Source organism: Somniosus microcephalus, chromosome 20 (assembly GCF_052327205.1).
Source record: "Somniosus microcephalus isolate GS21.2 chromosome 20, FLI_Smic_1.0, whole genome shotgun sequence".
Taxonomy (NCBI): domain Eukaryota; kingdom Metazoa; phylum Chordata; class Chondrichthyes; order Squaliformes; family Somniosidae; genus Somniosus; species Somniosus microcephalus.
Genome location: NC_141006.1, coordinates 53,721,790 through 53,735,543, shown reverse-complemented (window position 1 = coordinate 53,735,543; position 13,754 = coordinate 53,721,790). Strand labels below are relative to the sequence as shown.

Genomic DNA, 13,754 nt, shown 5'->3' with positions numbered 1-13,754 from the left:
GTGGTGCTGTGGCAATTGGTCTCCTGAGTTAAGTCTGGTCTGTACTGGTTGTACTTTTTGTTTTTGCTGCCTCATGGCAGAAGCTTTTATGTGCAAGTGTTGATTAAACCATGTTACAGAGTTAACCTGTGTCCGTCTCCATCTATGGCCACCTCAAGATACCACAGTACAATACACTAGAGTATGCACTCTACAGTATGAGAATGTTTGAATTATGTATAATACACTGCACATGCACAGTGTGCACAGTACAGTATACCTGAGTTTACAGTGTGCATAGTACAGTATAACTGAGTTTACAGTGTGCACAATGGAGTATGAGTGAAGTTATAGTGTGTGCAGTACAGTCTGAGTGTCAATTTGTGTGTATGTGGCTGTACATCACAGGCTGAAGTAGTATTTGAAATGCATTCCATATCTGACAGAAATCCAGTCCTGTTTTTCTCTCTACGCTCTGTGGTTAGATTTCCTATCTATGGTGTCACAACCTGACTGTGTTAATGCAAACTCAAAGCCACTCAGATAACTTTCACAATTGCACAGCTGCTGGCTTGTTTTGGGGCCTTACTCCTCCGCTAGTCCTGGAGCCTTCCTTCCTATGAATTGAGCATTCCATCTAAATTGATCAGGTAAATGTCATTGTTAAATTAAGCAAGCTCACCTGAGCAATCACTCAGTGCTGATCCTGCAGTGAACTCTGGTCACACTTCACTTTAGTTGGTTGAGGCCTCCAACTGTCTCAATGGGTTAAGGAGTGTATTAGGCCTCATGAGCCAATAAAGCGATTTGAATTGAATTAACTCTGACAGTTTGTTAAAAAAAATTGGAAAAGAGCTTGAGAGGGTAACAAATTCTTCAGCAAAGGAACACGCTAAGCTGGTGCGACTGAATGTGAAGGACACAGAATGTACGTGTAAGTGTGAAAGTTACTGAGAATCTGTTAGTGATAGTGAGTGTGTGCTAGGCTGAGAGAGTGTTGGTGATGTGAGTGAGACTAGCCATATGAGTGTGTGTTCTTGTGAGTGTGTGTGGGCGGGTGTTAATGGTTTTGTGTGGGTGCATGCTCATGGGAGTATGTTAGTGCAACTACGTTGCTGTCTGTGTATTAATTAATGTCGAGGACCTTGGAGTGTGTTAATGGGTGTGTGTTAGTTTGTGAGGGTGTGTTAGTGTGTTTATGAGGGGTAGGAGTGTTACTGAGAGTGTGCCGGTGGGTGCATGTTAGGGAGTGGGATCAATTGCTTAATGAGAGGTTCCATGGCAGCATTTCACTATGTAAGGGGTAGCACAGGAGAGGTGTGTTGATATTTTGAGGCGATTAGTAAAGTTTATAAATACCATTCATTTATCTGTTTAATGTTAAATAAATTCATCTGTTGGTTTATAACCTGAGCTGCAGTCTGTTAGAGTGAATGTTTATCGACCCACTGAAGGGAGGAGAATCAAGTGATGGCGCAAGATATATATTGCAGTAAACTAGAGTACAGCAGCAAGGGTTCTCTGTTTAACACCTGGGTCTTGCTACATTGACCAAAGGATTGGGCAGCTAAAGGCACTCTGGTTCATGGAGGATGCAAAGTCAGCTAACAAGAGTGGTCACTGATGTTGAACTTCAATATAAATCCCCCCAAAACATAGAGTGGTGATAACTGAGTGGGACTGATTATTACTCTGACCAAAAGGCTATTTTAAATTTAAATTTCAAAGGAAATTGAACAGTGGTAAAAAGCAGTGAAGCCAAAATTTATTAGTGTCCGAAGCCAGGCACACCAGAACGGGGAGAGGCCTGAGGACCTCCTCATCATATTGCGGCGAGCTGCAGGCACCAATCAGGCTCCCTGACACTGCCCACGGCTCAGGCCCTTTGAATTCTGCTCAACTCAGACACTGGCTGAGGTACACGGGTGAATGCGGGGCAAGCGTGGGGCACTCCAGCTCCTCCTAGCTCCACATTAAGGTTAAAAAAATGTTTTTAAATGACTTGCAGATTTTTCTGCTGGTTAGATTGCTGTGTCGGTCGGAGTTTCTGCAGCAACTGCTCACAGATGAGGCTATCTTTGACCACTTCTTGGTCTTCCTCACCACCATTATCCTCCTACCCGCTACCAATTTCACTACTTTCACCATCTGCCCATAGGAAAATCTCTTCCTCCAGTTGCTCTTCAATTTTCGAATCCCGCACCTCTGGCTCTCTACTCATCGTGGCATCTCTGCAGTTGTTGACTTGCTTAAATACTCCCTCACCTCTATCTTCACACTCTTTTGAGGGTTGGACACTTGAGTGTACTGGTATGCAACTGGCTTAGCCCAGATCTGGGTTGACCACATCAAGTATTGCTGTGCTTTCCTCTCTGTGAAACTGCCACGACTGCGGGATCAGCATGGAGGGCAAGGACAACCCTAAGCTCCTTTTTCCTACAATCAACCATCTCCTTGATCCTCTTTCCCCTCTCGCCTTAAACCTCTTTCCCCTCTCGCCTTAAACCTCTTTCCCCTGCCTTTTCCACTTCCTCAGACACCAAGTGCAAACAGGTTACGGATTTCTTTGTCACCAAAATTTAGACCATGCAGCTGCCTCTAGTGTGTCCTTTCTTCCCTTTGGCTCCTCGCTCCCGGCCCTAACCTCTCCTAGTCACCCACCCACTCTAGCCCTGGACCCTTGTCTCTCTATAGTTTCTCCCCCATCTCTTCCCTTGCCCTCCCCAAGCTCATCTCATTCATAATACCCATTGCCTGCTCACTTGATTCCACCCTTCCCCACCTTCAACTCCTGACTACCCAGCTCCCCTGCCTGTTCTCATGCAAGCTGATATTATCAATGGTTCTCTATCCTAAGACACTGTCCCCTCTCTTCAAAACTGCTGTCATCACCCCCTCCTTAAAAAAAAAAAAAAAAAAAACGCTTTCACCCTTCCATCCTCACCAACTACTGCTCCATCTCCAACCTCCCTTTCCTCTCTGAGGTGCTTGAACATGTTGTGCCCTCCCAGCCTGGAGCACACCTCTCCCATAACTCCCTCTTTGAATCGCTGGCAGACCAACCTCTGCTCTTCTCACCGTCCTAAAATGGCCATAATCAGTCATGAATAGTTTCACCGTGACTGTGCTGCTGTCGCTGGCCACTACTTCTCTTCCTCACCACACATCACTTCTCCTTTTTTTTCTGCAGTATTGAAAGGTGTATCTGTTTTTAGTCTGTGACCACTGGGACTTGCGTTATTGTTGTAAAGTTTGTAAATTTTGTGTATGTACAAACTGTACTGGGCAGCAGTTGGGAGGGGGGTCTGAAGGGGCACCATTGGCAGCAGCCTCACATTGAAACCCTTGAGAAACACAGTCAACATCCAGGAGAGTTTCCTGATCCCTGAGCTCCTCAAAGGCCTGCTAACCACAGAAGTGTCTCTGCTGATGCTGAATTCATTTCCCATGTTGCCGATGTGGTAATAGTCAGGAGTAGGGAGGGAGGAAGGGGTAGGTAGGGAGGGAGGAAGGGGTAGGGAGGGAGGAAGGGGGAGAGTGGGGTGGGGTAGGGAGGAAGGGGTGGGGGGGGTAGGGAGGAAGGGGTAGGGGGGGAGGGTGGGGTGGGGTAGGGAGGGAGGAAGGGGTAGGGGGGGAGGGTGGGGGGGGAGGGTGGGTAGGGAGGGGAGGGAGGGGTGTGGAGTGGGGGGAGGGGGGGGAGTGTGGGGTGGGGAGGGTGGGGTGCGGGGGAGGAAGTGGGGGGGTGGGGGGGAGGAAGTGGGGGGGTGGGGGGGGAGGAAGGGGTGGGGGGGTGGGGGGGGAGGAAGGGGTGGGGTGGGGGGGGGGAAGGGGAGGGGGGGAGGAAGGGGTAGGGAGGGAGGAAGGGGTGGGGGGGGTAGGGAGGGAGGAAGGGGTGGGGGGGTAGGGAGGGAGGAAGGGGTTGGGAGGGAGGAAGGGGTGGGGGGGTAGGGAGGGAGGAAGGGGTTGGGAGGGAGGAAGGGGTGGGGGGGTAGGGAGGGAGGAAGGGGTGGGGAGGGAGGAAGGGGTGGGGGGGGGTAGGGGGGGAGGAAGGGGTGGGGGGGGTAGGGGGGGGAGGAAGGGGTGGGGTGGGGGGGAGGGAGGAAGGGGTGGGGGGGTAGGGAGGGAGGAAGGGGTTGGGAGGGAGGAAGGGGTGGGGGGGTAGGGAGGGAGGAAGGGGTAGGGAGGGAGGAAGGGGTAGGGAGGGAGGAAGGGGTGGGGAGGGAGGAAGGGGTGGGGGGTAGGGAGGGAGGAAGGGGTGGGGGGGTAGGGAGGAAGGGGTGGGGGGGTAGGGAGGGAGGAAGGGGTGGGGGGCAGAAACAACAAAAACCCAAAGCAAACTCAATTGCTACTTGGCCCTAAACAGACAATACAACATAGCTGATTACCTGACCATGGTAAAGAATAACAAACTGAGAAGAACCTTGACAAGGTACAGACTTAGCGAACATAGCCTAGCGATCGAAAAAGGCAGACACAGGCAGACCAGGCTGCCAAGAGAAGACAGGATATGCTCTCACTGCAATCAGGGAGTAGTGGAGACAGAGGTGCACTTCCTCACAGCCTGTGGAAAATATCAGGACATCAGGGAGAATTTCTACCAAAAATTCTCACAAATATGCCCTGAATTCAGAAATCTGAATGACAACCAAAAACTCCCATTCCTACTGGGAGAGGAGAGAAGCTGTGTAACACTGGCGGCACACTATGTTACAGCTTGCCATGAACAGAGGGACAACCAGTAAACTAAGAAATGAATATATATAAACAATGCGAATGTATATTTATACACTCAGGGATATACCTGTTTATACACTGTATGAATAGAACTGCGTTTATGTGCTCAACCATAAATGTATTTTGATGCTTTGGCAACATAAGATGTAACTTATCATGCCAATAAAGCGATTTGAATTGTGAATTGGGTAGGGAGGGAGGAAGGGGTGGGTGGGTAGGGAGGGAGGAAGGGGTGGGTAGGGAGGGAGGAAGGGGTGGGGGGGTGGGTGGGTAGGGAGGGAGGAAGGGGTGGGGGGGTGGGTGGGTAGGGAGGGAGGAAGGGGTGGGGGGGTGGGTAGGGAGGGAGGAAGGGGTGGGGGGGTGGGTGGGTAGGGAGGGAGGAAGGGGTGGGGGGGTGGGTGGGTAGGGAGGGAGGAAGGGGTGGGGGGGTGGGTAGGGAGGGAGGAAGGGGTGGGGGGGTGGGTGGGTAGGGAGGGAGGAAGGGGTGGGGGGGTGGGTGGGTAGGGAGGGAGGAAGGGGTGGTGGGGTGGGTGGGTAGGGAGGGAGGAAGGGGTGGGGGGGTAGGGAGGGAGGAAGGGGTGGGGGGGTGGGTAGGGAGGGGGGGGTGGGTGGGTAGGGAGGGAGGAAGGGGTGGGGGGGTAGGGAGGGAGGAAGGGGTGGGGGGGTAGGGAGGGAGGAAGGGGTGGGGGGGTAGGGAGGGAGGAAGGGGTGGGGGGGTAGGGAGGGAGGAAGGGGTGGGGGGGTAGGGAGGGAGGAAGGGGTGGGGGGGTAGGGAGGGAGGAAGGGGTGGGGGGGTAGGGAGGGAGGAAGGGGTGGGGGGGTAGGGAGGGAGGAAGGGGTGGGTGGGTAGGGAGGGAGGAAGGGGTGGGTGGGTAGGGAGGGAGGAAGGGGTGGGGGGGGGTGGGTAGGGAGGGAGGAAGGGGTGGGGGGGTGGGTAGGGAGGGAGGAAGGGGTGGGGGGGTAGGGAGGGAGGAAGGGGTGGGGGGGGTAGGGAGGGAGGAAGGGGTGGGGGGGTGGGGAGGGAGGAAGGGGTGGGTGGGGGGGTGGGGAGGAAGGGGTGGGGGGGTGGGAGGGAGGAAGGGGAAGGGGGGTGGGGAGGGAGGAAGGGGGGTGGGGGAGGGAGGAAGGGGTGGGGGGGTGGGTGGGGAGGGAGGAAGGGGTGGGGGGGTGGGTGGGGAGGGAGGAAGGGGTGGGGGGTGGGTGGGGAGGGAGGAAGGGGTGGGGGGTGGGTGGGGAGGGAGGAAGGGGTGGGGGGTGGGTGGGGAGGGAGGAAGGGGTGGGGGGTGGGTGGGGAGGGAGGAAGGGGTGGGGGGTGGGTGGGGAGGGAGGAAGGGGTGGGGGGTGGGTGGGGAGGGAGGAAGGGGGGGGGGTGGGGAGGGAGGAAGGGGTGGGGGGGGAGGGAGGAAGGGGTGGGGGGGGGAGGGAGGAAGGGGTGGGGGGGGAGGAAGGGGGGTAGGGAGGAAGGGGTGGGGGGGGAGGGAGGAAGGGGTGGGGGGGGTGTGGGGAGGGAGGAAGGGGTGGGGAGGGAGGAAGGGGTGGGGAGGAAGGGGTGGGGGGGTGGGGAGGGAGGAAGGGGTGGGGGGGGTGGGGAGGGAGGAAGGGGTGGGGGGGGTGGGGAGGGAGGAAGGGGTGGGGGGGTGGGGAGGAAGGGGTGGGGAGGAAGGGGTGGGGGGGTGGGGAGGGAGGAAGGGGTGGGGGGGTGGGGAGGGAGGAAGGGGTGGGGGGGTGGGGAGGGAGGAAGGGGTGGGGGGGTGGGGAGGGAGGAAGGGGTGGGGGGGGTGGGAGGGGTGGGTGGGGGGGGTAGGGAGGGAGGGGTGGGTGGGGGGGTAGGGAGGGAGGGGTGGGTGGGGGGGTAGGGAGGGAGGGGTGGGTGGGGGGGTACGGAGGGAGGGGTGGGTGGGGGGGTAGGGAGGGGTGGGTAGAGAGGAAGGGGTGGGGGGGAGGGAGGGAGGGGTAGGGAGGGAGGGGTGGGTGGGGGGGTACGGAGGGAGGGGTGGGTGGGGGGGTAGGGAGGGGTGGGTAGAGAGGAAGGGGTGGGGGGTAGGGAGGGAGGGGGAGGGAGGGGTGGGTGGGGGGGTACGGAGGGAGGGGTGGGTGGGGGGGTAGGGAGGGGTGGGTAGAGAGGAAGGGGTGGGGAGTAGGGAGGAAGGGGTGGGGGGAGGGAGGAAGGGGTGGGGGGTAGGGAGGAAGGGGTGGGGGGTAGGGAGGAAGGGGTGGGGGTAGGGAGGAAGGGGTGGGGGGTAGGGAGGAAGGGGTGGGGGGTATGAAGGGAGGAAGGGGTGGGGGGGGTAGGAAGGGGTGGGGGAGTAGGGAGGGATGGAGGGAGGAAGGGGTGGGGGAGTAGGGAGGGATGGAGGGAGGAAGGGGTGGGGGCGTAGGGATGGAGGGAGGAAGGGGTGGGGGCGTAGGGATGGAGGGAGGAAGGGGGGAGGGAGGGAGGAAGGGGTGGGGGAGGGAGGGAGGGAAGAAGGGGTGGGGGGTAGGAAGGGGTGGGGGGTAGGGAGGAAGGGGTGGGAGGGTAGGGAGGGAGGGAAGAAGGGGTGGGGGGGAGGAAGGGGTGGGGGTAGGGAGGGAAGAAGGGGTGGGGGGTAGGGAGGGAAGAAGGGGTGGGGGGTAGGGAGGGAGGAAGGGGTAGGGAGGGAGGAAGGGGGAGGGAGGGAGGGAGGAAGGGGTAGGGAGGGAGGAAGGGGTGGGGGGAGGGAGGGAGGAAGGCGTGGGGGGAGGGAAGGGATGGAGGAAGGGGTGGGGGTAGGGAGGGAGGAAGGGGTGGGGGTAGGGAGGGAGGAAGGGGGAGGGAGGGGGTGGGGGAGTAGGGAGGGGTGGGGGGGTAATGAGGGGTGCGGGGTGGGGGTTAGGGGTAGGGAGGGCGGGGTGCGGGGTAGGGGTGGGGAGGGAGGGTGGGAGGAGAGGAAGGGGTGGGGTGGGGAGGGAGGGTGGGAGGAGAGGAAGGGGTGGGGAGGAGGGGGTGGGGGAGGTTGGGAGCGGGGAGAAGGGGTGGGGGGTTGGGGAGGGAGGGTGGGAGGAGAGGAAGGGGTGGGGAGGAGGGGGTGGGGGAGGTTGGGAGCGGGGAGAAGGGGTGGGGAGGAGGGAGTGGAGGTGTGGGGAAGAGGGGGAGGAAGGGTGGAGGAGAGGGAGGGGAGGGGCCGGGCAGTGACCGTCTGAGGGGCCGGAGCTGGGTAGTTTTGGAATGTACATGTTGTCTAATACACTGCTCATGAGGTGAGGTAAGCACATTCCTACCCTTCAATAGTGTAGCATCAACATCCAGTTATAGAACTGACCTGCCACATTGCGTGACACATGGATTACTTTTTCTCAAGGCAGAACATAAATCTGTTGATTGAGCAAAATCTCACAATTCTCTGTTTGTTTGCAGTGATTGTTGCCGGGACCAGCACATGAAGAAATAATTGGGACCCGATGGAAGTTTCTGTACTTTCATTCTTCAGAAATAGTCAGCATTGGGCTCTTTAAAGATGGATGTTGCTTCATTGTCAGACCTGTGAGGAGTGAAGCATATCAGAAACATTCTCAACTGCAAGATGGTAAACTGTTTGGCAAGACCCTAAGGCATCTTCATCACAAAGCCTAGCTAAAGTTTGCTGCTGATCTCTCTTGAAGAATTGTCTGGTGTTGGACATCTTGCCATGGAGTTAGAGTTCAACGTAGAGGAGCTGATTGATTTGAGTTTCCTAACAGATGAGGAGCAGGACAGGATTATACAAGTCCTTTACCGGGACACTGAACTCCGTTTATTGGAGGACCAGCGCATCAAGTGAGCAGAAGGAAATTTTGCATCCAATCTAACCTCATTCGCAGAGATTCAAACAAACCGGCTTGAATCATTATTCCACCTCTTCCAGCAGTGGATCCACTCTATTATATTTGACGTCTATTTTCCTGTGCAGCTTGGTGCTAGCTTTAGCAATGGTCTTTAATGCTAGTTGTGAAAAACAAGTTGTGGACACTTCAGAAAACCCATTCAACCGATTTTAAAATTAATTATTTAACTTTTAACAGCAGGGTTATTGAAATAGCACAAGTAACTTCCGGGATAGTTGAATGTGATCTTCTCCTTGGACTTTGATGTCACGAGGGCCACTTATGCCTGAATGAAATATGGCTTCCTTAACCCCTACCATGCTCAAAAATTTCTAATGAACTTAGATAATAATGCATTTTGGGGGTTTCAGGGACCTTGTTAACAGATTACTAAGAGGCTAAATCATGATTACTGGGGTTTTGCAATGATTGGCTATCTCAATCAACCAATAGCAATAAGGTATGCTGGTATTTTCAGAAGAGACAACCCAAGTAGTAGCTAGGACCAAGTGATAAGCAGGACACACTGCCAAGCATGACCCATGACCCATGACCCATTGCCAAGTGTAATCTGTGACCTGTGCCCCATTAGCAAGCAAGAGCTGTGAACCATTAACCAGTGATAACCATGATCAATTACCAAGTGATAACTATTCCCAATTACTAAACAGTATTAGTGACCAATTACCAAATGGTAACCAGTGCCGCCAAGCAATAACCATAATCATCATCAAAGAATTACGAGGTAGAAAGCATAACTCTTTACCAAGGAATAACTTTGACCTATTATCAAGCATTAACCATCACCCATTACTAAGCAGCAACCATGAGCCATTATCAGATGGTAGCTATGGCCCATTACTGCTATCATTTTATCAAAAGGCCTTCAATACACAGAACTCAGATCCTGACCCAATATTCTTTTCACTACCCATACTCTGTCCTCAGATTCAGATTCCTAGATTTAACTCGAGCCTATTCCACCATTCAAATAGATCCTGGCTGATCTGTAACAACTCCATTTACCTGCCTTTGAACAATATCCCTGAATATCCTTACCTAACAAAAAACTAGCGATCTCCATTTTAAAAGTTCCAATTGACCCCCAGCCTCAGCAGCCTTTTGGGGGAGAGAATTCCAGATTTCCACTACCCTTTGTGTGAAATAGTGCTTCCTGATTTCACTCTTGAATAGCCTCATTCTAATTTTAAGATTATACCCCTTGTTCTGGATTCCCCTACCAGAGGAAATAGTTTCTCTGTATCTACCCTATTGTATCCTTTTGTCATTTTAAACCCCTCTTTTAGATCACCCCTCAATCATCTGAACTCAAGGGAACACAAGCCAAGTTTATGCAACCTGTCCTCATAATTTAACCCTTTTAGCCTCAGTATCATTCTGGTGAATCTGCACTGCACCCCCTCCAAGTCCAATATATCCTTCCTGAGGTGAGATGCCCAGAACTGAACACAGTTCTCTAAACGGGGTCTAACCAGAGCTTTATATAACTGTAACAGAACTTCCATCCCTTTGTATTCCAGCCCCTTTGGGACAAAGGCCAACATTCCATTAACCTTTCTGATTACATTTTGTACTGTCCACTAGCGTTTAGTGATTTCTGTACATGGACCCCTAAATCTCTCTGCTCCTCTACTGTTCCTAGTTTTTTGCTATTTAGAAAATACTCTGATTTATCTTTCTTAGGTTTAAAGCGGATAACCTCACACTTCCCCCTCATTGAACTCCATCTGCCCCAGTTTTGCCCACTCACTTAATCTGTCTATGTCCCTTTTAACTTCCTACTCCCATATACTAAACTTGCTGGGGGAAAAATTCAGTTGCTTTGTGCCTCCTGTTTTCCAGCGTAAGTCTTTGACACAAAGTTAGAAGAAACAGCGGGGGAAAAATTGAGTTGCACCCCCTTTGGGGCGCTAACTTTGCCAGGGCACTACTTTTAGCACCCCGAAAAACTTAGCGCCCCCGCGGCCGATTTCCCCAGGTAGCACCCCGAGAGGGAGGAGCGGTGCTACTGGGAGTGCCCCTAAGAGGGCGCGAACGGGGCGCAAAGCAACTTGCGCCCGGCCGCGATCTTCGGTAGTGACTCCTGACTTACCGCCGGACGCTATGTCCGACGGGGTCAGGGGGGTCTACCTGCGGCCAGGGCGCCGCTAATTAAAGGCGAGGTGCCGGGCGGCCATTTTTGTTGCTGGCCGCCGCCAGCACCTGCCCCCGTTGCCGTCCCCAGCCTCCTGAGAAGGCCCCCCACCCCCGCGGAGTGCCGGCTGCGCTCCCTGAACCCGGCACTTCTCTTGAGTGCCGGGCTCTTTTGCTGGCACTCTGATCCCTGGTGGCCCAGCTGGGCCCGGGGTCGCGCTGTGCAAGGCCCCTCCCCTTTAAGAAGGGGAGGAAGGCCTGCAGTACCGCAGCGCGACGTGCCGTGATATTGATTTGCAGCACCCCAGGAGGCACGCGGGGTGCTTCCAGTAGCACCCCTCCTCCCTCTCGAGATGCTACCTGGGAAAATCGGCCATGAGGGCGCTAATTTTTCAGGGTGCTAAAAGTAGCGCCCTGGCGAAGTTAGCAGCCCAAAGGGGGCGCGACTCAATTTTTCTCCCGCTGTTTCTTCTAACTTTGTGTCAAAGACTTATGCTGGAAATTTCCATGGAGCTGCTCCTGCTCCACCACCATAACCTCACTGGAAGTGTGGCGGAAACCCTGTTTATGCGCCAGTGGGGTGACCACCACATTTCCAGCAGTTTTGAGTAAATTCCATAATATCTTACACAGTGTAGCACCCAGCTAATCCAATAAAGGGGACCATCATTAGTTTTAGGCTGGATTCTAAAATTCTAATAGTGAAAGGAATAGTTGATCCTGCAGAGTGAATTGGTAAAAACTCACAGCCGATGTATTTAATTCCTCCACGTTCTAAAATGTGTTTAGAACTTCAGGATGATGATCTTGAATCTCATCTCGTTAGTGATATTGGTCGAGTATGTCCATTTCTGCTCCTATTGACACATCAGCCCCGCGTTACTGCCCATAAGCTTTTTCTCTTGTGACTTCTGCAGGAAGTTACAACAATCGGTTCTCGATCCAGAACAGCTAAAAATCGCAACAGGAGATTGGTTCGAGGAAGTCCGAGCAAAGCGCCACACAGACAAACAGTTTGGATCAGACATTGTCCGTGCTTCTATTCGCAAGAAGAAAAGAACAAAAGGTAGATCTGAAATTTGTCATCGGCTAATTCTAAGGGAGCAGGGAAAGCTAAGAGGAGGTTTAATAGAAGATTTTAAAATTTTGACAGTGAGTAGGGAAAGGCTATGTTGAAGGATCTTCAATTTAAAATTATCAGTAAGAGTGAGGAGAGCGGTTAGAAGAAATGTCTTTACACAGAAGCTAGTCACAGCCTGGAATACTTTGTCACAGGGAGTGATTGAGGAAAGAGTCCATTGTGGCTTTTAAGGGAAAACTGGATAAATACTTGAAGCAGAAGCTACTACAAAGAGAGCGCAGGCAGCAGGATTATTTTTGGGTTGCTCCATCAAAGAGTCAGCTCAGACATGATGGTCCAAATGGCCTCCTTCTATGCTGTAAACATCTATGGTTCTATCCTTTAGTTTCATTTTGATTGTTGCATTACTTCCTGCTGTTGTCTAGCCCTGATTTTCTTTGCACTGCAGAACTTTTCTCCACTCCTTTTGACACATGAGGTCACTGATTGCTGCAAGGAATTACTTTGGGGATTCCACTGGCACTCCTACGATAGGAGGGGAAAGAATTGCATGTTTTGAATACCGGGGAGGTTGACGACTCCTTAGAGGAATGCAGTAAGAATCAAACCCCCGGCACCGTGGGAGATTTGACTGCACGCAGGGGAAAAAGAAAGAGTAGAAATGCAGTAGTCATTGGAGATTTGATAGTTAGGGGCATAGACAGGCAAACATGATTCCCGAATAGTATGTTGCCGCCCTGGTGCCAGAGTAAAGGATATTACCAAGCGGATGCAGGGTATTCTGTGAGGAGAAGGGGAACAGCCAGAAGCTGTGGTCCATGTTGGAACCAATGATATAGGTAGAAAAACTGTTGAGGTCCTTCAGACAGTGATTCAGGAGCTAGGAAAAAGATTAAAAACAGATCCTCTAAGGTAGTAATCTCAGGATTACTCCCAGTGCCACGTGCTAGTGAGTATAAAAACCAGAAGATAGTGTAAGTAAATGCGTGGCTGGAGAAGTGGTGCAAGAGGGAGGGTTTCAGATTCTTGGGGCATTGGGAACGGTTCTGGGGGGATGTGGCACATGTATAAGATGGACGGTTTGCACCTGAATAGAGCTGGGACCAATGTTCTCACCGAGAAGTTAACTAGTACTGTTGGGGAGGGTTTAAACTAATTTGGCAGAGGGAGGGGAACCAGAAAATAGCAGAAAGGAGCAGCAATGAGAACAGATGACAGAGAGATATTAGCAGCAGTAAAATTAAAAATATCCCAAAAATTGCAGGGGCCAGATTGAGGAAAATAGAAAAAGTGACGAAGGAAATATTAACTTGTATGAATGCCAAGTCCGTAGTGTAATTAATCAGGTTGGTGAGCTGCAGGCACAAATTGCCACATGGGATAATGACGTGGTTGCATTAACAGAGACATGGCTCAAACATGGGTTCTTAATATTTCTAGTTACCAAGTATTCAGGAATGATAAAGAAGGAAAAAGAGGGGGTGTGGCAGTATTGATTAAGGATGATACAGTTCTAAATAGAAAAGATAGACTCGATGGTTCTAGGACTGAATCTATTTAGCTGGAGTTGAGGAATAGAGGGGGAGCGGTTAGAGCTGGGAGGTTTTTTTAATAGAGTTCCAAACAGCGAGAAGGAGATAGATGAGCAAATTTGTTGGCAAATTTCAACGCGTGTGTTACAAAAATAGAGTAGTAATATTAGGAGACTTTAATTATCCTAATATAGACCGGGAAATCCTAGTGCTAAGGGTAGGGGAGGAGAGGAATTTCTGATATGTACAGAACTTTCTCGATCAATATGTTTGCAGTCCGACAAGGAAGGAAGCAGTGTTGGATTTGGTTCTGGGAAATGAGGTCGGGCAAGTGGCGTATGTTATAGTAGGAGATCATCCAGCTAACAGTGACCACAACATAATTCGGTTTAGAGTAATTATGGAAAGAGACCAGAAAATAGCTAAGATAAAAATGCTCAACTGGAGAAGTG

General features: G+C 52.5%; 1 protein-coding gene across 1 annotated transcript in view; it reads left to right on the top strand.

Moving 5' to 3' along the window:
• The first annotated feature begins 507 nt into the window (after positions 1-507).
• Positions 508-13,754, top strand: part of LOC147103264 (synaptotagmin-like protein 1) — a 59,639-nt gene continuing 46,392 nt past the window's right edge. The window contains exons 1-3 of the mRNA XM_085962717.1: positions 508-629; positions 8,090-8,488; positions 11,607-11,755. Coding sequence (XP_085818843.1) covers positions 8,361-8,488; positions 11,607-11,755 — 277 coding nt within the window. The 5' untranslated portion in view covers positions 508-629; positions 8,090-8,360. The remainder of the gene's footprint in view (positions 630-8,089; positions 8,489-11,606; positions 11,756-13,754) is intronic.